Source organism: Quercus lobata, chromosome 3, assembly GCF_001633185.2.
Source record: "Quercus lobata isolate SW786 chromosome 3, ValleyOak3.0 Primary Assembly, whole genome shotgun sequence".
In the NCBI taxonomy this organism is placed as follows: Eukaryota; Viridiplantae; Streptophyta; class Magnoliopsida; order Fagales; family Fagaceae; genus Quercus; species Quercus lobata.
In genome coordinates, this window is record NC_044906.1 from 53,083,891 (window position 1) to 53,108,496 (window position 24,606).

General features: G+C 34.4%; 2 protein-coding genes and 1 non-coding gene across 3 annotated transcripts; all 3 read right to left on the reverse strand.

The window, feature by feature from the left end:
- Positions 1-1,033: 1,033 nt before the first annotated feature.
- LOC115979138 (anaphase-promoting complex subunit 4-like) lies at positions 1,034-13,448 on the reverse strand. Its single transcript, XM_031101103.1, has 19 exons — positions 13,127-13,448; positions 12,893-13,004; positions 12,418-12,509; positions 11,636-11,719; positions 11,000-11,239; positions 10,159-10,239; positions 8,432-8,583; positions 8,167-8,327; positions 7,974-8,074; positions 7,791-7,865; positions 7,055-7,234; positions 5,965-6,047; positions 5,783-5,881; positions 4,934-5,038; positions 4,444-4,582; positions 3,542-3,769; positions 3,306-3,455; positions 2,633-2,714; positions 1,034-1,176 (listed from the first exon to the last, which is right to left on the reverse strand). The coding sequence occupies exons 1-19, from the start codon at positions 13,193-13,195 to the stop codon at positions 1,082-1,084; spliced, it is 2,328 nt and encodes a 775-aa protein (XP_030956963.1). The 5' UTR covers positions 13,196-13,448; the 3' UTR covers positions 1,034-1,081.
- A 210-nt stretch (positions 13,449-13,658) lies between these two features.
- Positions 13,659-13,730, reverse strand: TRNAD-GUC. Its single transcript has one exon. It is a non-coding gene; the product is annotated as a tRNA-Asp (tRNA).
- A 2,343-nt stretch (positions 13,731-16,073) lies between these two features.
- On the reverse strand, positions 16,074-19,188 carry LOC115979157 (putative F-box protein At1g49610). The gene is made up of 3 exons (XM_031101125.1): positions 18,008-19,188; positions 17,148-17,327; positions 16,074-16,574 (listed from the first exon to the last, which is right to left on the reverse strand). Exons 1-3 carry the CDS (start codon positions 19,094-19,096, stop codon positions 16,230-16,232), a joined length of 1,614 nt encoding a protein of 537 aa, XP_030956985.1. The 5' UTR covers positions 19,097-19,188; the 3' UTR covers positions 16,074-16,229.
- Positions 19,189-24,606: the final 5,418 nt, after the last annotated feature.

Genomic DNA, 24,606 nt, shown 5'->3' on the forward strand with positions numbered 1-24,606 from the left:
CATGTCTGGTAGGTCCGGTAAATTGGGTCAAACTGAAAATATTTTCAGTTTGACTGTAAAATAAGGCTTATGAGGCGGAAAATGAATTCAGTTCTCATTTTCACTTCAAAGTATTTCCGGGGAGAGAGAGAGAGAGAGAGAGAGAGCCCAGATCGTAAAGAGAGAGGAAGAAGAGACTTCGTTGGCGACTACACAGACCGAGCTCCAGTTTGACGATCGCAGCACCGTGTCGCTCGATCTCGTCGCTTGGTCTTGCCTCCACTGCGCGATCTCAATTTGACTGGATTTGATGAATTTTTTTGTTGGGTTTTGTTTCTTTTGTGAATGAGTGTGAAATTGATTCATTAACCACATGTTTACAGCTGAGGAAGTGTATGGAAAATTGGATGGCTTGGCTATGTAAAGCATTTTCTGTAAAAATATTTGAACGAACCAAACACCGGAATTAATTTTCCGTAAAACAAATTTTGAGGCAGCCAAACAGCTTGAATACATTTTTCTTTCCTGAAAATAACATTTCCAAAAAATAAATATTTTTAAAAAAATATTTTACAGGAACCAAACACAGCCTTAGTTTTATATGGTTTTCACCCTAGTATGATAAGAATGAACTGAAATTGCCCGCCTTGGCTTGCCTTCTAACTTTACTCTCTTGAACGTCACAGTATTCGTCATGTGCTCTGTGAGTGAGTTAGGTTTGTAAAATGTTTATTGAATCTAATCAGGTGAACTTTCGTGCAGGTATTGGCTTACGGCTTGCATCTCTTATTCTTGAGAAAGCTTTATATTTTTTCATATTGTCAAACTTTTATTTCTTAAGGCTCTATAGGATTGGAAGTATCATGACTTCTAATCCTACTTTCCTACAGATCAAGTTCGGTTTGCTTTGGTTCAATGATGTAGGACACACTATTTTTAACGTTATACAAAAAAGAAAAAACAACAATTGAAAACAAAAACTATAAAACAAATGATAAGCAGAACACAAAATTAATCAAATGATACAACACGTTAGTATTTTGCGGCAATTAAAGATTAAAAAAATATATAACAGACAAATTTAAATAAAAAATATAAGAGATTATTCTGCATCGGAGACCTCATCTTCGTCTTCCTCCAGGATGTAGACCAAGGCACGTTTTCTTGCACCAAATACACAAGCAACACCTCGGGATGCTGTCACAATAATTTTCAATAAAGATGATGGTGAGCTTAAATGAAAACTAATAAAATGTTGTGAAAATCATTGTATATGTAGCATTTATTCATGTATGTATGACTTAAGGGCAAACATTAACTAACTATTCATTTTAGATTTTTTTTTTTAATGAAAAACTGAAAAAATTGTCAAATCAATTAGTTAGTTAATTACTTTCTCATTTTTCTATAAAGTAAAAAAAAAAAAAATTTGTTTACGAACATATTCTTTAGGCATTTGCATTTGTTAGTAAAACCCATATTACAATGACAGATTTTGATGACATTGACGACAATGATGGAGAACAGGACTGATGATGTGAGGGTTATAGACAAAATTCAAGAGTTCACGCAATTATAGGAGACGTATAAGCATGCTTTAAAAGGTGTTATTGAAATGACAAATAAATGTACTGGTCCAATTTCTGGAGCATTCTCATGGAGTAGTCCCTATAACAGAATAAGATTCATCATGTAGTCACCATTTCAATACTTGTGAATATGACATCCCCAATGACAAAACAATCTAGCCGCAGAGTGTACAGGAAAAATTGTTGTTTATTTAAACTTCTGTTATGAATCAGCCTAAACATTACAATTTACACCTGACCTTTTCTCTTAAAAGTAAGAATATTCTTTTAAAAAATCAAAGGAAAACTGTACTTTTCCACCATAAACTTTCACCCCATTTATAATATCCCCCCAAAACATCCATTTGCATAATTTACACCCAATTTAAAAAAATTTGTATCAATATGCCTCCTGCCGTCTAAATTAAGTGTTAAGAGATGGAAAATGAGGTAATGACAAAATTACCCTCATTGGTTGCAATGAAGAACGCTATTTCTATCTCCTTTAACACCTTATTTAGACAATAGGGGGTCAATACAAATATCTCGAATTGGGGTGTCAATCAAGCAAATTGATTTTTTTTTTTTTGGGGGTGGGGGAGGTGGGGAGAGATTGAAAATGAGGCAAAATTTAGGGTGGAAAAATGTATTTTGTCCATACTACTATACAGCAGTTCTTGCATTATCATCAATATTATTATTTTGCAAGAAATGTCAAATATCAGTATCACTATGGAGAATCAGGCAACCTTCTTAATGTTTTCAATTAGTCTCCTGTTCATTGTGTTCAATGGTGAATCTAAGCTTTGATATCATTAATTATATAACATTCATATCATTAGTCAACATATTAAATTTATCAACGTGGTCACGGTCTGCCTGATAGAACCCATACTAGGACTATAGTTCTTCACAAAATCAACCAAATAAAATGAGCCAAATGAGCTCTAGCTCAAATGGTACCTCCTCCTTGTACGGACAAGGTGAAGGGTGAGATCATAGATTAAAGACCCACTATATGCACATGTAACTTAACAATACTTAAAAACAATAAAATAAAATAAAATAAAATGAGAAACACGTACTGCTAACTGCCAGGGGAGCAATTACAGAGTGAGGAATACTGCGAACTTTTTCATTCTCCATTTGCAGGTAGACAACAGATTCCTAAACATACAGAGTTGCAGAGAAGTTGGTAGTTAACCACAAAGCAACAACAACAACAACAAAGCCTTAATCCAAAATTTTGGGGGTTAGCCAAAAAGCAGCTCTAAAAAATATACTTTGGCTGAAAGGAATGTAACCTTGAGAGATTTTAAATCTAAAAAAGAAAAACCTAATGTATTGAAACAACTTTCTCCTTTTTTAGTTTCTTTTTTAACTTGTGTTTCAATACAATACAATACATATACAATACATACTAATGTATTGAAACACAAGTTAAAAAAGAAACTAAAAAAGGAGAAAGTTGATAGAAGATAAATGAGATACTTGACTTTAAGACAATTAACAAATGCCACATGGAGGGCATTTTAACTTGAATAATTTTAGGTTTGCAAAAGATAAAGAAACTACAATTAAGACAGCATGGGCATTAGAAAATGGGCTGTCATATAGTTGGGATAGAGGAGTTTGAATAGACGAATGAAAGAATTCCAAAAAACATGTCAACTCCGCAAAAACTACATAGTTTGCAATGACGTCCTTTTTAAGTTATCCAATCCAAGAAATAAGAATGAAACAGGAAACCTATATTACCTTTAATTGATGCAACATCCAATAGTCTAGACTAGTGGACCTTGAAATAGATACAAATGGAAGGTCATTTGCTTGTACAATCATCATACAGGCATCTCCAGAGCCTTCAGAAGAGGTAGTTTCATTTAATAACAGAACAATTTGACTTTCCTGTTTAAACAAAATGCATTAGACAACATCAGAGACACCCAACAATGATAACCATGAGACTCTACATGTTAAATCAAGGTCTTAACCTTATATAAGGAAAGATCCACACAATGATAACCATCAGGGACACCCAACAGTACAGCTTCCAATGAAGAATAGCCCTTCTTTACACTGATCAAATCATTCATAAACCCTCTTGCTATGCCTATACAATTGGCAATCTCTGGGAAAGACTCTTCAGGTATTTGGAAAGAGATATAATCAATGAAACTATTTTGACTAGTCTGATTAGATGACATGGCATGGGAGGAATCCTGCAGATGTAAAAAAACTATAAGACCATTGGAATGCAGTAAGATACTCATTTGTAAAAATAAAACCCTAGGATACCAGAGTGCTGAGTGAGAGCCAAAGCAAGAGTGTGATGCTGATGCAGGACATAAACTCAGAAAGATATTTGCAGGAAAGAAACAAAAGAACAAATAACCTAAGAGCCAGTACCTAGGGTGGCTTGGAGTCAACACCAAATACAGAAAAGGGATAGAAAAGCTAGGAGTCAACACCTAGAATTGCCTATAGCCACCACCAAGCCATTGGAAAATTCCAACAAAATTTTATTTATCAAATCAAGCATAATGATACTGAATCTTGGGGCCTTTAAATTGGAGTCCCAAGCTACATACTAACTCTCTAATTAAGCAAGCAAGGAAAGCCTTGTTTTATTTTATTTTTTTCCTTATATTGATTTTCAATGAAGTTTATTACTTATCAAAAATAAATAAATAAATAAATAATTCTAAACCAACTCATAGGTAGGATATTCAAATCATGCATCCTAGGTCATAACCACTGTTATAGAGAATGATTAACTTTATAAAACATGAAACCTTCACTTGCTTTTACAGGATAAAAAATGAATAAATTACCAAATGACCATGTAAGTTCAGACATAACTATATGTCATGAAATTCACACAGAATAACATTACCTCATAGTATGATATTGATGTAGGGACAGGGAAAGAAGTGGATGCCGGTGAAGATGGAAGAGAGAACAGTGGCAATAGATTCTCACAAAGTATCTTTTCGGAAATTGTGCTAAATGGCATCAGAAAAGCTTCCTTGAAACTGAAATAATAAAATAATTAATGAAGCAATTCTAAAATGATTTAAAACCGGAAATAGTGTATACTCTAAAGAGATTTATTGTCTGTTAAATTACAAATTTTATTTAGAGATTTTATTTATAATCTGGTTTTCAAAAATCTTCATATTTTTCCCTTTCAATGTTAATTTATACTTCATTTTTCTTTTACTTTTTTTTTGGGTGGGGGAGAGGGGAGTGGGTTGCTAAGAAAGTGTCATTTTATGTTTTGGGGGGGGGGGGGGGGGGAAGTGAACAATATTTGCAATCAGAATTATATAACCCGCCTTTATGTTTATGTATGATGGAAATGAAAATGAGCAAGAAAGAAATACCTAGATTCCATCTGCTGAAATTCTTTAGCAAGTGTCCTTCGCAGATATTCACAATCTAAAAATCCCCCAAAATGAACTAATTCCTTAACTCTTTGCATTGTTTCCCTGAAGAATTTAGCAACATTAGATTGTTTGAAGAGCACTGCAAATACATATTGACATATTTGATAACATGCAGAGACATGAATGCATGTAACCATGTGTAAAGATATGCATACACACATCCGCTGCAAAAATGAAAAGGCTTTCTAGAGAACTAATGGCATTAGTTCATTAAGTTGAAGCAACTTTAGAATTCCTATGTAAAATAAACATATTTGAAAACATGCAGAGACATGCATTCATGTAACCACGTGTAAAGATATGCATACACACATCCACTGCAAAATGAAAAGGCTTTCTAGGGAACTAATGCCAGTAGTTCATTTGGATTTCATTAGAGAAGTCAAAGTGACTTAAGAATTTCCTATGTAAAATAATAGTGGATTTCTCAGTAATATAGCTTTTTTTTTTTTTTTTTTTGAAGACATACATAAGTCACAGACCCGTATGCGATTCAACTGTGACCTTTCCCTCTGCCTGTTATGTATGGTGGGGAGCATATCCCATTTGGTCCAAAGACCATGAATTTTGTATAAGAAAGTAGTTCAGGAGACTCATTCTTACATGTTCATTGATAATCTTGATCTGTTTTCACACAAATACAATCTCAAATGTCAACCCATATGCAATTACCATGTAAGTTATATGTAAGCCAAAACTATAGTATGCCCAAATGATGTTAGATAAGGCTGTAAGTGACAGAAGTCAAGGACAGATTAAATCTTTAATTGTTGAAAACTAACTTACAATTCAATTTCAATATCGCAATCAGCCTCAGATAGCTCCAGCAGCTTTCTAACAGGATCTTGATCATATAAAAATTTCAAAAATATTACAGCAAGCTCACTGCCAAAATAATAAATAAATAAGATGACTGCAAAATATTTGCCCCTAACCAGATGGAACAAGAAGGAAAATCACACGCAAACCTATTGTATGGTAGAAGCTGATCACTGGGTTCTGACATTAGTAGCTTTATACATTTTAGAAGCCAGTTGAAGAAATTAGAAAACTGAAAGAAAAGACAAAATTAGAATCAAACACAAGATACAAATCCAAAAGGATTGTCCTGGTAGTTATTTGGCCAGTTTTCAAAGTTAAGTAATTATGTTCCTAAGCCCATCCAACAATTTATAGAAAGTCCTTTTGGAAGACAAGTAAAATCAGAAAATAAATATTATTTTAATTTCCTAATTTCACAAGCACCAAGTTTCTTGCTTCTTGAGATGTCCATTCACTGCAGCCTTCTTGGTGACTGGGATTATATAATGTGAAGTTCATAAATTTATGCAAGGAAGAAGCCAAATTTTGAGAAACAGCTTCCATAATCTCATGTAGAATATAGGCATGGTCATCCATAAAGATCAGAAAGTTCGCTATGAAAATTGTACAACGTTTAGTAATATTTTTCATTAGATATATGATAATGGAGAGATGGAGGAAAAGAACACACCACAGGCTAAAATCAACTCTCTAAATCAACAAATTGCACTTCTGATACAATCTCTCCTCCAACCTCTTAAAGCAGAGGCAATGAATAACTACTTTTGACTCAACTAAAACGAAATACACTGACCAAGTCTCATCAATTGTTAAGATTATGCTATTCACCTTAAGAAACCATCCAATTTTGTCTAGTTTTTATCACATAACTAAGTCACATCAATTGTCAAGATTGAATCCATATTAGTAAATAAGAATAAGCAAAAGTTTTAAATGGACATACTATAAAACAGAAAGCCTACAAGTTGGGAACTAAAACTTGTTTAAGTGATTCGGTTATTTCTAATCTAGGTTTGTTGTTTTCCTTCTCAAGTTCAGGTATTGCTTAGGAGTTGATGATTCTGACTACAATTTTGTCAGAAATATATGGTTGGGAACTTAGGAAGAAAGGAATAGAGAATTTGAATGTCAATAGTAGTAGGAAGCTACTGCATAAATCAAACAGTTATATGTCCAAAAATACTTGCGTCTAAAACATTAACTGTGGAAGACAAAAGGATCCCCAAACAAGCATACCTGCTGTACCACAGATGAAAGCACTCTCATAAACCGTTCCACTTGAACAAGTAACATACCAGCTTTTTCTGTCGCATTATTGATGAGTGTCTCGTCCAAACCAACACCCTGATAGCGTGCACGCCATCTTGAAAGGCCCCTCAGTTCCCCCATCCTAAATCCAATAATTTCTGCAGCAGGCTGGAAAATAGATATTTTTCTTTTAGTTTCCAATTAAGCCTCTTGTTATAAAGAACATGAAGAATCAGGCACATAGAATTTAACCATATAATAACTAGAAAATTTTATTTTTAAAAGAAAAATGTACTGGGAAAAAAAAGAAAAAAGAAAAGAAAACTAATTACTTTGTAACTTGTTGAAGAAGGTTATAATGCAATCAATTTCAGTTTTTACATAACAAGCATTAATTTGCACTTGCATGCAGCTTTTGACAACAGTATGCTATCAAAAAGATTTATCTTGGTTTTAAATTTTAAGATGGTTATAAATTCCATTGGCATTATATTCATGAGATTAACTTTTTCCTACTACAAATTAAAAGAAAATTACACAGTACATCTTTTCCTTGTTGATGTCTACATACAAAATAAAGCATTTTGACACTAATTCATGAACTCAACCAACTCAATTCATAGGATTGCTTACATATCAATTTGAAAGAATCAGATATATCAGTGAAATGTCATGAAGGGAAAGTACCAAGTAATAAATTGTTTGTCATAAGTAAATAATACACCTGTAGATGATTAAGGACAATGAGCTGAAGTTCTTTTCCAGCACCACATACAACCTTTGACACACGTTTGGCACCCTATTGAGTAATAAACTTACCATATCAAATACAAAATCGCAATGTCCTTCATGAAAAAAAAAAAAATAATAATAATAAATAAATAAATTTACACAAGGCTGAGCATACCACTTCACCAAGAGAGTTAACTAGAAATTGATGAACTGGTGGACTGGTCCGAGCACCACCTAAAAGGCTAAGAAACTCCTCTTGGGGGGATGAGTCAAGTCCTATGTACAAACGGTAGAAACCAGTAAATAAAAAAAGAAGAGATAAGATATACATCAATGAACTGTGGTTTTGTGTTATTATTAGTAGCTACCATGGTCAATAATCAGAGTAGACAAAGGATCAAACTTCTCATGAAAAGTGTGCATAGCATCAGACCACTGCTTACACATTACTGATAATGATGCCCGGATAACCTCTGTTAGATCCTCAATATTAGATGCTTGTTGAGCGACCTGATGAAGCTCATTTTTCCTACAGTGAGGAATAGATAGAGTGAGAGAGGGACATAGGGGCCAGATGGATGCAGGGAAAACAAATGCATAGATAAGTAATTGCATTTTCTACTGCAAAGTTACCTCTTCCAAAATATAGAAGTATTGAGCATTAAGGAATGCAAGCCATGCATACCATGTCCAGCCGTTCTTCTGTCTCTTGATGCATCATTATCTTCAATAAGTTCTCCCGAGCACATGACTATCAAATGACAAAGATCTTTTGATAAAGCAACCTAATGACAACAATAATGCAACAAGATCAGATTGCACTGATAATCTAGATCTGTGAGCTTTCAAAAATGAAATGTATAAGAGGATTTTTTCAATAAACATTACTAACACTAAGAACCCTACATAACTATTTAGTTTGATAGAATATAAAATAATTCCCACAGCTGGAATTTGCAACTAAAGAGACCATGAAATTTGCTACTGCTGCTGTTATTATTTTTTCTTTAGCATTAATCTTTTATCCATGAGAGGCAACTTAACATGAAAAACTAGTACAGAAATTCCTGGTTCAAGATATGCAAGACAATCAAAACGATGAGCATCTGATTTATATGTCAATCTTCTAAATCCATATTGAATAGAATATATTAACTTTTATAGACACCAAGAGCAAGAAGTCCAAGTTGAATTGGTATTTTACAAAATAAATTAAGCATAATTCTCCCAAATACCTGAATTGTGCGGAGAGGGGCTTGGCTAGAGCAATAAAAATCTCATTTTGGTTTAAAAGCAAATGCTGATAAAACCTTAAATTCCAAAAATTTAGTGTAATACAAACTCTGAACCAGAAATCGCAAAATTGTAGTGTTAATAGTCCCGGTTCACCAAGTAATTGTCGGTGCGGGGTTCTATCCCCCGCAATAAACATACTATTTTTTAATTTATCAAAATTTTAACTTATCAAAAAAAAAAAAAAAAAATAGTCCAATGTATAGAATACCAGCACATGGACCTGACAATATGGATGATAAGAAATGGTGACAGAAAATGAGAAAATGAAATCAACCAGCATTTGACCCAAAAAAATACTTTCACTTGTGTAAGCATTATGGTTCTACCAACCAGAGAGGCAATATATGACAATATTTCATTTGTAGGAAATGTTTGCCTTCTAACCTGGTCACCTAATTTAGACAGCTACATTGTTTGCCCATCAAAGTCATACTTCACTTAAAAAGCTAATCCTTTGGCAAGAAAGTCTCATGAGGTCTGATCTTAGTGCAATGGAAAGCATGTTCCCCCCCCCCCCCCACCCAAGTGATGTGTCGCAGTCAGTCTTTCCAAAAATTAGGGGAAAGGGAAACTAACCACCTCTCTTAGACCTGCAAAGGTGGAAGCCTTGTGCACTAGGTACAACCTTTTTGTCAAATGCATGCCATAAATTGAAATGGGTAAAATAATATAATGGCCTGTGAACTTGCACTCTTATTCTCATTAAGTATACAAAAGTCCTCTCAAGCTTCCCAAAGTTCTGTTGTATGGACTCCTAATGTAATTAGTAGTAGCTGCATGAGTGCAGAATGACTTGTTTACACCCCTTTTATAACACCCCCCCCCCCGGGGCACCCCTTCCCTGGCAAAAAAAGAATGTTGGTTTCATGACTTGGTTGTGTCGGATGAGATAAAAAGTTCTCATTCCTAGGTAGATGTCTCTCATCAACAGAATTTGCAATATCCTTAGTTAAAAAAAAATTAATTAAAAGGTAATTTATGAATATTCAAACTAGTGACAAAACATCTTATTGTCAAATTCATGCCATAAATTTTGTGAGGTCATCTACATGAGGATCACATACCTTGTAAATGGAAGCATTAAGAAGTCGGTAAGTAGCTTGAGTGCCCACAAGAGGAGTAGGAAAACAAAACTTGTGTATGTTCTGAACATGCAAAGTCAAGAGACAATTAACTTTAAACAAAACAGTGTATTAAGTAGCATATTAACCATACAACTGAAAAGGAGTATATTGGATGTAATTATTATCAAAAGAGGAAAATGAAAATAAGAAAAAGAACCTGGAACAAGTCAAATCCAAACTCAAATCAAGTAGTAACTGAACTATGACTGAGGATTTGTATGCTAGCATGAGCTACTAACAAAATAAAAAACAACAACAGTACATAATTGGATGGGCCAAGAACTAACAAGTAAAGACTTTTTTTCTTTTCTTGGCTAAAGATGATCCCAGATCAAAAAGTCACTACAAAGTGAAGAATTTAGGCTGCTTTTAGCCCATTCTACTTTTTGGTAGTCCAACCATGGAATTGCTCCTTAGACCTCTACGTTAAAGAAATTCTATGAAGCATGGAAGAGTCCTTCACAAGTTACAAGACACTCGTTTAACAATTTGGATGGCCAAAAGTTACATACATAAATAGGACCATGGGTAGAAACAAATATGCATTAAACAAGAAGACAATAATTATATAAATTTCAAAGCATCAAGAACCTTTTGTGGATTGTACAGCTAGATATAGAGATTATATGCTCAACACCTTGAAATCATATGACATGACCCTTTATAAGAGTCATCAGCAAGGACCGCTTAGTGTCATTAACCACATAACAAGAAAGTGTTATCATCCCATTGGTTAATCAGTATGATTTAGAACTATTTTCCAAGAAAGATAATAACTTACAATTTTGCCTATTGGAAAAATTCCAAATATGCTAAAGCAAATGCTTCCATCCTTGTCTCCACTGCACAGGATATTAAAGCGTTGATGTGAAGAATTTGACAGCTCTCGAAATGAATCTTCATTGTCATCCATAAAGCCAGTATCTCCAGATACCACTCCAGGCATCCGGGGAACTCTTGGAGCAGGAGGAAAGAAACGAGAAGTACGATCTTCATATGTTGATATGTTACCATTGTCATCCTGAAACTCAATTTAAAGAAGAGGATGGAATTGAAAATCCTTGTTGTGACCAAATAACAAGTAAACACTACCCCCCTGAGGGGCCATAAAGAAGAATAGAAAGAAAAGGCTTCAACCACAGTGGCTTCAATTAATAAGATTATCATGTAGAGCAAATTTCAAAATTTTCAAGAACTCCGATTGATTGATTTTAATGTCAAACTAAATAGATTTTAATGAAAACTTATAAGTTTCAAACATATCTTCAAGTGAATTAGAAAACAATACCGGCTCAGTGAGCATCCACCATATGTTTTCTAAAGCATAATTCTAAAAATGATACTCATTTCAAGAATCCAATTTATCCATTAAGATAAAAAAGGTACATGGAATGCAAATAGATAGATGAAAGCATACTCTAATCAGATGTCCATCCTCCTCCCAGTTAAGACACACAACAGCAACAGTATGGGACTTTAAACTTCTCAACAACTTTCCATTCTGATTGACATAAAGAATACCAGGGGTTAGAGAAGGAATAAACAAAGAATAAGATAAAATTAAGCATACATTTCACTGTTTTACACACAAAAACACGATAATAAAAGGAATTATGTCATGACCACACAAGAGAAACTTAAAAAAATAATAAAAATAAAATAACATAACCTGAGAATGAGAAGATGTATGGTTACAAAATACAAGCAACACAAAAACATAGCAATATGATGCCGCCGAATTAGAGAAATTTAAATATTAAAAAAAAAGACAGAACTCAATGAACATCGAAGCCCATATAAACTATATCTAGTCCATATACAGCATGACAGCCACAATGACTAATTTATTCATGGGGCATCTTAGAGACTAACGGACCTTTTTTCCCATTTGTTTTCTTATTACACAAATGACAGTCATGTTATATGTCAGAGGGCTTAGTTGGGTTCTAAAGCTAGGTACTATAGTGCTCATAATGCAATCATGAACTACCCAAGCTTGGTTAAAAGGCACCATGATGATTTCCAGAAGACATAAGCAGCATGTTAGCTTTCATTCTATGGAAATAACTTTAGTTTCAAATTTCAATGATTACGTAGTTCACCAAACAGTAAATGAAAAATATATGTTTAAAATCTAGGTGAGACAAGCAACTAATGAGTACTGACAGTAATTTAGAGCAATAAATTAAGGCCACTAACCTCAACGTCGTGCAATGAGACTGTTCCATCTTCAAGCCCAACAGCTATCGCTTTACCATCAGGTCGCCAACATAAGGATGTTATGCACCTCCCTAGAGAAGTATTACATATTCAGTTAGTACACAACCAATGCACATTTGGCCGCAGTTCAAATCCACCAACACACACACACACACACACGCACACATATATGTATATTTAATGTGCAAATCTATGTTCGTGTGCGTGTGCGTGCGTGCACACATATCTATCATTGTAGTATCAATTGAATACGCAACTACAACTATTGATCAACTCAACAACTTAACTTAAGAGTCTGGAATTTGCAATAGAATTCGAAGCTTGTAATATATATACACACAATAGAATTTGTAGTGAAAACAATGGAAATTAAATTAAGAGTCTGGAATTTACAACAGAATGAGTAGAAATTAAACTAAAGCTAGCGAAAACAAAACAAAGAAAGAGAAATCACCAGGAGAGATCGTCCACAATCTCTGCCAATTGAAACGATGCAGCAAAATCTTCGAGTCCTCCGTAACCATGGCCAGCAAATCCTTTTCCGGATTCCATTCCGCAATCTTAATCTGCCATTACAAATCACCAAATTACAAAATCCACAAACACACACACACAAAAACCCAAGCTTATGTCAATTATTGATCGCAAAGTCGGAAAGATACAAAGGAAAAGAGAGAAGAAGAAAAACCTGAGAGGCGACCGGTTTGTCGAATTGAAGCTGAAAAGGAATCACACGCTGATCCTCGTCGGTTTCCATAGCTAAAAAGCTTCGAAAATTTTGAGTGCGACAAAGAAGAAAAGGAAATTGAGCAACCCTAGAAAACGAGGGAAGGAAGACACTGCGACTGAGCCAGTGGAGACGGAGTCGTTTTTGAGAGGAGAAGAGAGAATAAGAAATACGAAACAGATAGAAATGTAAAGCGAGAAACGAACTGAGAAGAGAAGAGAAGAGAAGAGGCTCTCTGTGACTGTGAGTGAGGACTGAGGAGTTTGGAAATGTGAGAGTGAGGGCGGGCTTTTTTTTTTGGGTTTCGATTTTTAATATATAGTAGCTCAGTTGAGAAGTTTAATCTAACGGTCCCAAATGAGTGATCATGGAACGTTTTAGTTTTTGAAAAAACAAAAAAATAAAATGGGAGACTTGTTACGGCGATTATATTATGTCGGCGTTAAAACTTCAAATTGCTTTTGGTGTTTTAAAACCCAATTTCAAAATGAGACGCCGTTGCCGGGGATCGAACCCGGGTCACCCGCGTGACAGGCGGGAATACTTACCACTATACTACAACGACCGCGTTTGTTGAGGGATTTTAACTAATATTATTTGAATATAAACTATCTGGGATAATACAACACAGCCCACCGAGAAGTGTGCGTACTGGATGCGCTTGCAAAGAATGGATCACTTTGCAAGAGGATTTTCTTATTTTTGATATAATTATCCTTCAAATATTTGTATGGGGTCGTTTAATGACTCTATTGGGCATTGGTATGTGCACTTATGGGACTTATATATGATCAGGACAAATTTACCTTCTCATAAAAAAAAATAAGCAATAAATAAATGTACTAGTAAAATATTTCATAATTGGTGAGCTTGTATGAAAATAATGTTGTTTCAATCGTAATTTGTCACTTAGTAAGTTATGAAAAATTTGTGCCTTGTTGCTTAATTATGAATAACAACAGAATGGGTTTATAATGAAAAAAAAAAAAAAAATAGCATTTTCAAACTCAAAACCCTCTAAATATTTTCATAATTTTCCAATTATGGTGGGTTCAACTATAATTATTTTATTTGACTTAAAGTGAGCTGACACTTTAGTTTATTACGAAAATGTCATAAAATTTTGTTGTATCCAATAATATTTTGAATATCGTGTATCCATAGAAGAACTTGTACATATTTGAGACAAAATACAAAGAGTGACTCTAAAATGTATACAATGATAAGTGAAGTCTTTTTAATTTCTTAGTAGAAATATAATATATACCATTTGTATGTAATACAAAACTCCTACTTTACCGAGTTGGGGTTAAACATGGTGGTAGCCTTACACCTAATTTTTTGAAGAGACTAATTTTTGTACTTGCCATTGCATCAAAGCCTGACCTCTAATTAGTTAGTATAAGATATATCTTTAAAAAAATATTTCCATTCTTTATGTTCTTCAAAAATGGTTGGAAATATTATATGTTTGAAAATTATTAAAATTATTTTCATCATTATCTTTTTGTTGTATTATTTTATTATCATCTAACTGTTATTAATGTAATTGTTGTCTGTTTGTGAAATTTTTACATTAATTTCGCTTATATTTTGGTCATTATTAGTAAACAAAATTTTCAAGAGATTTTCATTGAGATTCAATTAACTTTTCCAGAATAAAGTTATAAAGTTATAAAATGTCCAGAATACTTTTTTTTATTTTTTTATTTTATCAAAGTTACTGTTGCGTTTTTACTTCACAATAGAATCAGCCGAAGATCTCAACCTTTATAAGCAAGGACAAATTCACCTACAGTCAAATTAATGGTAGAAATTTTCACATCAATTGAATACAAAGCAAAATACATAAAAATAAAATAAACTAATTTACCTTAAATGTCTAGAATAATTTCAGGGTAAGATAAGATAAAATCATTTAATGATAATTAGTTTTCAAAGAGATAATTTTTTTTTTTTTTTTGACAAGTAAGAAGAAAATATTATTAATAAGGGAAAAACATGAAAATACAAAGGGTTCATGGTAGTGAACAAAAAGACACAAGCAGCCACTAAGAAAAACTAATAGACAAAATGAATTCCATAAGGGTAAAACAATCCGAAAGACCCCAACACCGAGACCAATCAAAGAGGGCCTGTTAGCACAAATCTAAAAACTGAGCCATTGTTTTCCCCTTTCCTCAAAAGAATGCCGATTTCGTTCAATCCAAATAGTCTACATTAAACAGTCTTGAACTAAATTCCAAATATTGGAGCTATGCTTCCCAAGCCAATGGTGCCAACAAAATAATAAGTCCGCTACTGAACTTGGCATGACCCAATCGATCCCAAACAACTGAAGCATATAAGTCCACAAAGAATGAGTTATCGGACAAAAATAGATTCCCCAATAATTAGAAAAGATGGTTGTCAGCATCTAATGACAAATGATATGACATATTTATAATTTTCTCTTTCCAATATCATGGTGTCTTTCTCTCTTCTTTCCTACCACTTGAGAACTGATAATAGAAGGGTAAATACCCCACAATAAGTGCATTTCCTTAAAACTTGTGTATCTTTCAAAGGGGACACTTGTTTGTAAATATTGGGAGTGCAGTTGATCCCGAAAGAATTGAATACACAGAACCTCCACAAGTTAAACTGGCTAATATGAAAATTCCTCAAACATATAACAAAATTTTTTCCCCACAATTATAAGACAGAAGCAATCCATTCCATTTCTTCTTTGCATTTCTTTGCTGGATCAATGCGCTAGTGATAAACCACTTGTGCACAAGTGAGGCATATGGGAAAAATATGTGATTCAATTAAAAAAGAACCGAAGGATATTAGAAAAGTTTGAAACTGCGTGATTAGAATCAAATTAAAAACTTGATAAGCAAATAACCACCGACAACCATGAATATATCCAAAGACAAGCTTCATATCACTAAGGAGACATAAATACAAAGCAACGGAAGTTGAATCAAGTTCTTAGCAAGATTTAAGTTCTTTGAACCTGTAATCTGTACAACTACTATATATTTGTGACAATCCAATAGTTTTAAAGGCTAGAATAACTTTATATGATTTTACTGATATGGGAACATGACATGACCATTACTTGAGGAGAGGATTTGGGGAAGCTAATCAACTTTTGAGCCATTTGTCGAAATTCATGTACCATATTCTGGTTTTGCATTACCAATGCTTCACTGATAACCATCTTTTCCAGCACCTTTGCATTCTTGAGCAGAAATTGTACTACTGAAATGAATACTTCCTTTCTGTGGAACAACCTTTCTACAAAACCAGAAATCTTGACTGTTTTGAGGTATTGCAGCAAAGACTTGAAATGGATTTTCTTTGATTTCCAATGGCTCACTTCATCAAACTTGCGAGTGTGGAAGTAGCGTCTTCCTAGAAACTACATAATATATGTACATTAGTTTGTTTTGAAGTTCCTTATTTATTTATTTAATAGATAGATAGTGTGGGAGGGGGGAGGGAGGGTTCGAACTACAAACATCAAACACCTCAAATGATGTCACTAGTCACTACTACTGGACTATGACTTGAACCACATCTGTTTTGAAGTTCAGTTTAGATGATGATATTTTGTCATGTTGTTATGGAGTTCTGGACAGTAACTTAAACAATGAATGTCCTCTTATGCATGCAAACTGATTTCCAAAAATCTACTATTGACATCATTGTTGTATAAGAAAATTATCAAATGAGAGGGTTTTGAGTAAAAAAATCCACAGAATGGCCACTTTAGAAAGATTGAAAACCAACATTAACTCTTTAAGCCAAGAAATTAAAGGGGACCAAGGCTCCAAGCTCCTTGAGGTGACTCCAAAAATAGTTTGACACATTGAACTAAAAAAGATAAAGAACTGGGAGTAATCCTTCATCAAACTATAATTGATATGAAACTCTGGAAATTGGTCCAAGAAAAACATTTTTTGATAAGTAAATTGGTCCAAGAAAAACATACCTCTGACCCTGAGTTGTCGTGGGATTTGATGTCCATAACCAATGTCTCAACATATGGCGAACTTTGAAGCAGGCTTGCAATGCCAAGGAAGTCCCATTTCTTCATGCTTGTTTTCACCGTTAAACGTTTGCACTTCAAAGATGGAAAAGGCCGATGTTTCACTGACATTATAGATAGAACCTAGGTCCATCAAAGCAAGAAGCAGACTGCAATGAGGTAAAGTGAATACGACCATGTGCTTTAAGTTAAATATATTGCCAGCGAACAATTTAGCTATAATGTTTTGCAGAACACAAACTTAGATAAATGTCAATAAATCCCATACGTGATTTTTCATGCATCACCATTGATCACAACCAAAGCCATAACAAATCAAAAATTCCAAACGCCGTCACAACAACCACACCTGGCAGTTCACCCTTAAACCCAACCTTCAAACCACCCACACCTGCCACAAGATCCCAACGACAACAGTCCAAAACACCCAAATCATCAAAGCATAGGCGTTGTACTCTTTGGCCATCTATCCTTTTATTTTCTGATCTTCAATTTTGTTATTGCATCTGTTTGTTACTATGTCAAAATGGTTTTTCTATGTCATTAAGTTAAAAATAAACAGACCCTAAATCAATCAAATCAGGCTCAAAGAGACAAGATATCATGTTCAGATGTGTATAGTAAGTGAAAAAGAACACTATATGTATACCAACAATAAAAAGCTATAATTTTGATACATTCATGCCTCCGCAAATTGATATCAACATTAGCAATCAATTTTAAACATGTATTTTTGCATAAGACGAACGATCGAAAGGAAGTAAATAAATAAACAACAGAGAGAGCTATCAAGAAAAACCAACCATGAGACACCATGGGCCAACAGTAAGCTCTTTGACATGATGCACACTCTCAAGAAGTCCCCTCACAATGTCTTGATACTCCTTACAAGCATCTTCCTTTTTACATCTACAACCCATAGACATGTGGAAATCGAGCTTAGCCTCAACCAATGCCGACACGTCTTTGATCCGACACTTATTTCTATCAAAGTTCCCCAGAATTTCCAGTGACTCAATCTTCGGAGCTACAATTTCCAATTGCACTGCAGGGAAATACGAATGTCGCAAATGGTCTTTTACTACCAATTTCCTCAGACTATCAGAAACTATGCTCAACTGTTTAACCTGACAACAATTACACAACTCCAAGTATTCAAGTTTAGGACTACCCATCAGCACTTTCGTTATCGCCTCTTCGGGCAAAGCCGTGTACCCAATGCACAATCGCTTGAGTGAACTCCAATTCACAACCCCAGTTGGGAAAATTTTGCAGAAACAAAATTCGAATTCAGAAACAAATTCATTGGCATAAAGATCCTGAGGCAATACATATGCCTCAGAATTCTTATAATAATTCGATGATAATTTAAGACTGAGTTGGTCTACCTTCGCAGCTGTGGCGAAACGAACCCAGTCATCGACTCGAGTCTTAAGCTGTGAATTGTACCAGAATTCGAGCAAGAAATTCGAGAGCTTCGGAGCACTGTGTAGGAGCAAAGCACTATCCACATTAGAGGCGAAAACTTTAGTGTTATTGAAATAACCAGCGTCGCTGAAACTGAGAGAAGGAACAGAGGTCCAGAGCTGAACCCATCTTTTCGACAAAACGCCGGTTTTGATAGCGTCTTTCGTGGGCAAGAACGCGAGGATACTGAGGATGATCGAGTTCGATAAATCGCTGATTCGATCTTCATCGTCGCTGTCTCTGAACACTGCCACATATTTGCGACGCTTAGCTTGATGAACATCTTCGTAATCATTACAGTCACTCTGTTCTTCTTCTTCTCTTTGTTCTTCTTCGGAATTGGGGTTTTTCACGAGGCTGGAATCGTAGGAGGAGACGCTGATGTCTTCGCTGGAAGTTGAGCTTCGTTCTGCTTCTGCCTCCATTATCAACTGTCTCTTCAGTTCGGTTGTATTGGTGAATCTGTTTTACAACTCAAGTCTCTCGATAAGAACAGGATTTTTCATTGGGAAGGAGCGAATTTTTATTTTTTTATTGGGCTAATGGGTAATTGCAAATTACATTATAAACCCTATATTTTAGGGGTAGTTTCATTTTATTTTATTTTAAACATAAAATGGGTGGCTTCAAAGTAAACTATATAGTTTTCAAATGGTGAAATTAAATCATAAAGTTTAAGAATTATTTTAATATTTTCAACTAGTAAAGTTTTTTATAGTTGAATAAGAGAGTTGCGATTCAATTTTTGCCTACATCAAAAATTGATTAGTGTCTTGATTTAAAGCAAAAATCCGAAGAAGTAGACTCTAAATTTTGATCATCGGCCAATTTTACTTCTAATTATATTTAATTCAAAATTCAAAGTCTGAAATAAATAAACATTAGGCTTTGAATTTTGAAAACCATATTTAATTTAAATATTCCCTTTCATCATAAATAAATAAACAGGCCACAAATTAGAATAAATGAGAAAAATATGAAGGGGGAGCCAAAAAGGGTCAATGTCTATCAATTTTTTATTTATTTATTTTTATATATTTAAATAATCATGTCTATCCAAGTATATTGGTCAACAATGTTGTTGGGGGTAGCATAGAATGCACGAGAAAGTCTAGAAATACGAAAAAAATTGATACCTGCTCTTGTGGTAGTACATTATTAGTGATAGGGAAAAAAAAAAAAAAAATCAATACAAGCTTGTTAACTCAATTGTTATTCCACTGCGTATCTTTGGTACGGTAATCATTTCACAAATATAAATGCTTATGGGATATTAGGGGCAAGCGTCGGATTCAAGTTTTCAAAAGGAAACTTTACATATTTATACACTTAAATTAGACTAGAATAGAAATTCTATCTTGTATTAAAAAAAAAAAAAAACTCAATTTTTGTAAAAAAATGTAGTCAATTTTGTGTATGCATCGCTCAAAATGCACATAATTAGTTGGCTTGGATTCGACACTATAATGTGTGGCACAATGTTGACATGACAAGGCTACGTTATACAATGTGACATGTATATATTATAAGATTCAAACCCATCCTTTAATAATGGTATGTCTTCATCTTCATGATTCTCTTTTGGAGCCATTCATGGTGCAACGATTGCATTTGCTTATCCAGTGTGTCCCATTACTGCTGCATGTAATCAACATATGAGAGGTCACAAGGAAACAGAAGATGCACATCATTGCTACATTGATCAAAGTGGTCTAGTGTTGATCACTTTGACCAAAGTCCTTTCCACAACAAATGTAACTGGAAATTGAGATGTGGTGTATCTTCTCTAAATTATTGAATAGATAACTATAATCTTTATCCTTGAGCTACAAAATTTTACCTCCTCTTCTCCCAGAAGATGTTGTTCCATTCTAAAACAATCGAAGGAGATGACTTATCACCATTCATCTTTGACCCATGTCACTTGCATGTTCTTGTCCATGTGTAAAGAGATGTGCACCTATATCAGGAATTTACATAGAAATTTACTTCAAACTAAACATAGAAAAGGTATTTTATATCAAATGACATCACGTCATTCGTATCAAAATCCAATAAACGAAAGACATATGTGTAAAAATAATTACCCACTAACACATGTCTTTCATTTGTTAGTGGATTAGTTATTTTTTGCTAACATATTTTACACTTATTGAATTTTAATACCGTTGACACAGTATCATTTGATACCAAATACCTTCTCTTAAATGTGAAGCAAAACTAAACCTCAATACCTCAGATCGATATGTAATGTGAACTACTAAAGAGCAAATACATACATACATACATACATACATACATATATATATATATATATATATAATAGCACGTGTGATGAGGCACTTTTTATTTATTTTGAGTTTAATGTAATTTTTCAATTTGAATTTATCTATTAGTGAGGTTATACAAGAAGAAATTTTTAAAAAACTAAAATTTAGGATTTGAAATAGAGTAAACTGTTGGATTTAGTATGTGCTAGTTTTTAGGAAAAATGTATCAAAGATCACAGATCAATTGAAGGATAGTATGTGCTAGTATGTAAATTTTGAAAATCTAACCGTTGGATTGCATGTTCTTATTATCCTTTATGTTTGCAAAATTTCATGAAGATCACATATCAATTACTTTATCATTAAACAAATGTTAAAATTAATTTCAAGTTTTTGTGATTTAAAATTGTACATAAAAAATAAGTTTATCGATCGAATAGTAAATAACATCCGATTTAAACGAAATTTGATATGCATGTTAAGAACATAAGGAACATTAAAATTCAACAGTTAGATTTTCAAAATTCAGACCCAAAAATGAAATATGTGAGAAGTTTCTCTCTAAACTAACTAGTTTGAAGAGAAACTTTGTTCTCTGTGAATGCAAAAGATAACTAAATTAAAACAAGGTAAGTTCATATCAATGTGGCAGTTAGTAATCTCTTGTCCATGCTCATGACATAAGTCCAATTCACAAGATTACCGATCTCATATTATTGTTGAATTAGACGTTTTGATTGTGGTCTCATTTCTAAGCAACTCTATTGATATTCATTCATGTTTGTTGCCTTTGGCGGATGATTGCAGATATTTCTTGTGGAGAATACCTAATATGTAGACCCAACATGCATTTAGAGAAGCTAATAGGTGTACGGATGCTCTTGCTAGCTTAGGGAAGTCCTAGATCCCATAAATTGTTGTATTTTGCAACACCCCCGCAGTGGCTTGGGGTTGTTTTGTAATGGATAATTCTACAGTAACTTGTTCCTGCTCCTTAGTTTTACATTAAATCCCTTATTACCACCCAAAAAAAAAAAAAAAAAGAGAGTAATGAAAAGCCATCATCCTATTTTGTGCGCACCCACTGATGATTGTGTTCCATGACATGATATATAACCTACAATCATCAAATTTCATGATACCACATCTCTTTTAGCCGTTTTATCAAATATTTAGGTGTTTTAGGCATAAACGGACAAACGGTTACATGATTAAAGTTAAATAAATTAAAAAATTCAAAGCGCCAGAAAGCAGAACTACAATGGTTAAAAAAGCGAAAGAATTTTATCTAGTACAACCCAAATTTTAACAAACTCCATCTTATATTAGCCTTTGGAAATTTTATGAGTTCAATTTTTTTTTTTTTTTTTGGATAGAAATAAAATGAGTTCAAAAGTTGAGTAATTCTTAGATACTTCTGGAATACGAAGAATGATACTCTCTCATCTCACATTCATGATAACTAGAGTTCATTCATTAAATTCATGGTGTGATCCATTCATTAAATTTATGGTGGGATCCATCATGAATGTAAGAAGATGAAACACCATTTCTTCATATTCCGAAAGTACCTAAAACTTTAGCCCCTGTTGCAAGGCTGCAACATTGGGCTAGGGACACACATAAAATGATAGAAGTCGTGTATTTTTTTTTTTTTTTTGATGAAAAACTCACTAACTTCATTTCATTAACTAGGACAAAGGTCCATAGACATTACATCATACAATAGCTAATCAGCAATAGGTGGGGGAGTGTCCTCCACCCATATAACATTTTCTAAGATTGAGCTGGCTTTTTTAGCCATTAAGTGTGTAGTTGTATTGCTGCTTCTTCTCGAATTAGAGATTTTCCAAATGTCGAACCTCTTTAAACACCAAGTGATGCATTCGATTACCTTTTGAATAGAAATAGCAGGGGCGGTTATGCCACTAAGAGCTTGAACCACTGCCAGAGAATCACCTTCTATAATTATGTTTTTTAGACCCAGATCCCACGCTAGTAGTATGCTTTCTTTCATAGCCTTTGCTTCGACCTCAATTGCTCCCAATGGAAGGTGAATTTTCTTACTCATTGCTCCCATTACCTCCCCTCGGTCATTTCTAATGACCACTCCCACTCCTATACTCCCTTGGTCCTTGAACACCGCGCTATCCATGTTGACTTTATACCAATTGAGTGGTGGAGGAGACCATTTCTTAGGAGGTGGATTGATCTTTGGGGGGTCACTAGGTATGTGTGCTCGAAATTCTTCAACGTACCTCTGAGCTTCCATTGCTATCACTCTCCCCTGTTTGCCTTGTCCACTTGTCTAATAGCATTCCTATTGTTCCAAAGACTCCACGCTGTAGTTGCGAAAACTCTTCCAAAGGTAGGGTCTGATTAGCATCCTTTACTTTTAGTGCTTCCCAAGTGTCCCTTGCGGTTTTGTAGCTCCAAAGTGTGTGTCCTATGGTCTCCCTTTTACCGCACAAGTTGCACTTATCAACTGTAATAACCTTTCGCTGCTTTAAGCATTGCTTAGTAGGCAAGATGTTCCTACACGCTCTCCAAACGAAGTGCTTAATTTTACTTTGACTCTTTAGATTCCAAATGGCTTTCCATAGAGCTTGCATTTTGGAGTTGTTAGAGCATCCAAAATTACTGTTCACCTTACTGGCTTCCTTGAGCGACTTATATGCAACTTTGTACACACTATTGACTGTAAATGTTCCATTGGGGGTTTTTGTCCATACTTGAGAGTCTTCTGGGGCCACGGGGCTTATTGGGATTCCAAGAATCACTTCTGCTTCATAAGGTAAAAATGTAGTTTTGATGAGATCGACATTCCATCCTCTACTCTCTTCATCCAACAGACACGATACCATCTCACCTCCTTACTAATCTGGACTTTCGGGCTTATCACCTTATACGTATCTGCGATAGGAATCCATTTTTCGTTCCATATGCACCCTCCTTCCATTACCAATCACCCACCTAGATCCCATTTTAATTACCTCCCTAGCAGACAAGATGCTCCTCCAAATGTAGGATGGCCTTTTCCCCATTTGAGCCTCCATAAAAGAAGTCTCTGTGAAATACTTCGCTTTGAAAACTTTATGAACTAAAGAGTCTGGATTTTTCTAGATTCGTCATCCCTGTTTTGCCAATAACGCCAAATTGAAAGCCTTTAAATCCCTAAACCCCATCCTGCCTTTGATCTTTAGGGTACAAAGCTTCTCCCACGAAATCCAAGCTAGCTTTCTTTTATTTACCTTTTGACCCCACCAGAATCTTCCCATCAATGAATTTAGATTCGAGCAAAGCGAGTTCGAGAGCTTAAAGCAGCTTATTGTGTAAGTGGGAGTCGCTTGCGCCACTGCCTTTATCAGAATTTCTCTACCTGCATTGGACAATAGCTTACTTTTCCAAACAACAATTTTACGGTTTGCTTGATCCTTTATCCAATTAAAAGCTTTCTTTTTTGCTTCGACCCATCATCAGGGGAAGCCCAAGATACTTCTCATGCTGTTGGACAATCTATGCTCCAAAGGTTTCCTCAGCCATCTTCTGGATTTCCGAACTCGTGTTTTTATTAAAGAAAAGCAAGGTTTTCTCTTTATTCAACTTCTGTCTCAATTCCTTCTCATAGTCTGCCAACACCTCAGAGACTTGTGTACAATCCCCAA

What these genes read in the sequence shown, in the direction of transcription:
- LOC115979138 (XM_031101103.1), bottom strand. Translation starts at nt 13,195, where the DNA reads ATGGAAACCGACGAGGATCAGCGTGTGATTCCTTTTCAGCTTCAATTC. An exon ending in TACTCTGATTATTGACCATG is followed by an intron (nt 8,075 to 8,166) that starts GTAGCTACTAAT and finishes GTTTGTACATAG; the next exon opens with GACTTGACTCATCCCCCCAA. An exon ending in TTGTCCTTAATCATCTACAG is followed by an intron (nt 7,235 to 7,790) that starts GTGTATTATTTA and finishes TCTATTTTCCAG; the next exon opens with CCTGCTGCAGAAATTATTGG.
- LOC115979157 (XM_031101125.1), bottom strand. Translation starts at nt 19,096, where the DNA reads ATGGAGGCAGAAGCAGAACGAAGCTCAACTTCCAGCGAAGACATCAGC. An exon ending in TTGGCCCATGGTGTCTCATG is followed by an intron (nt 17,328 to 18,007) that starts GTTGGTTTTTCT and finishes TGATGGACCTAG; the next exon opens with GTTCTATCTATAATGTCAGT. An exon ending in ACGACAACTCAGGGTCAGAG is followed by an intron (nt 16,575 to 17,147) that starts GTATGTTTTTCT and finishes TATATTATGTAG; the next exon opens with TTTCTAGGAAGACGCTACTT.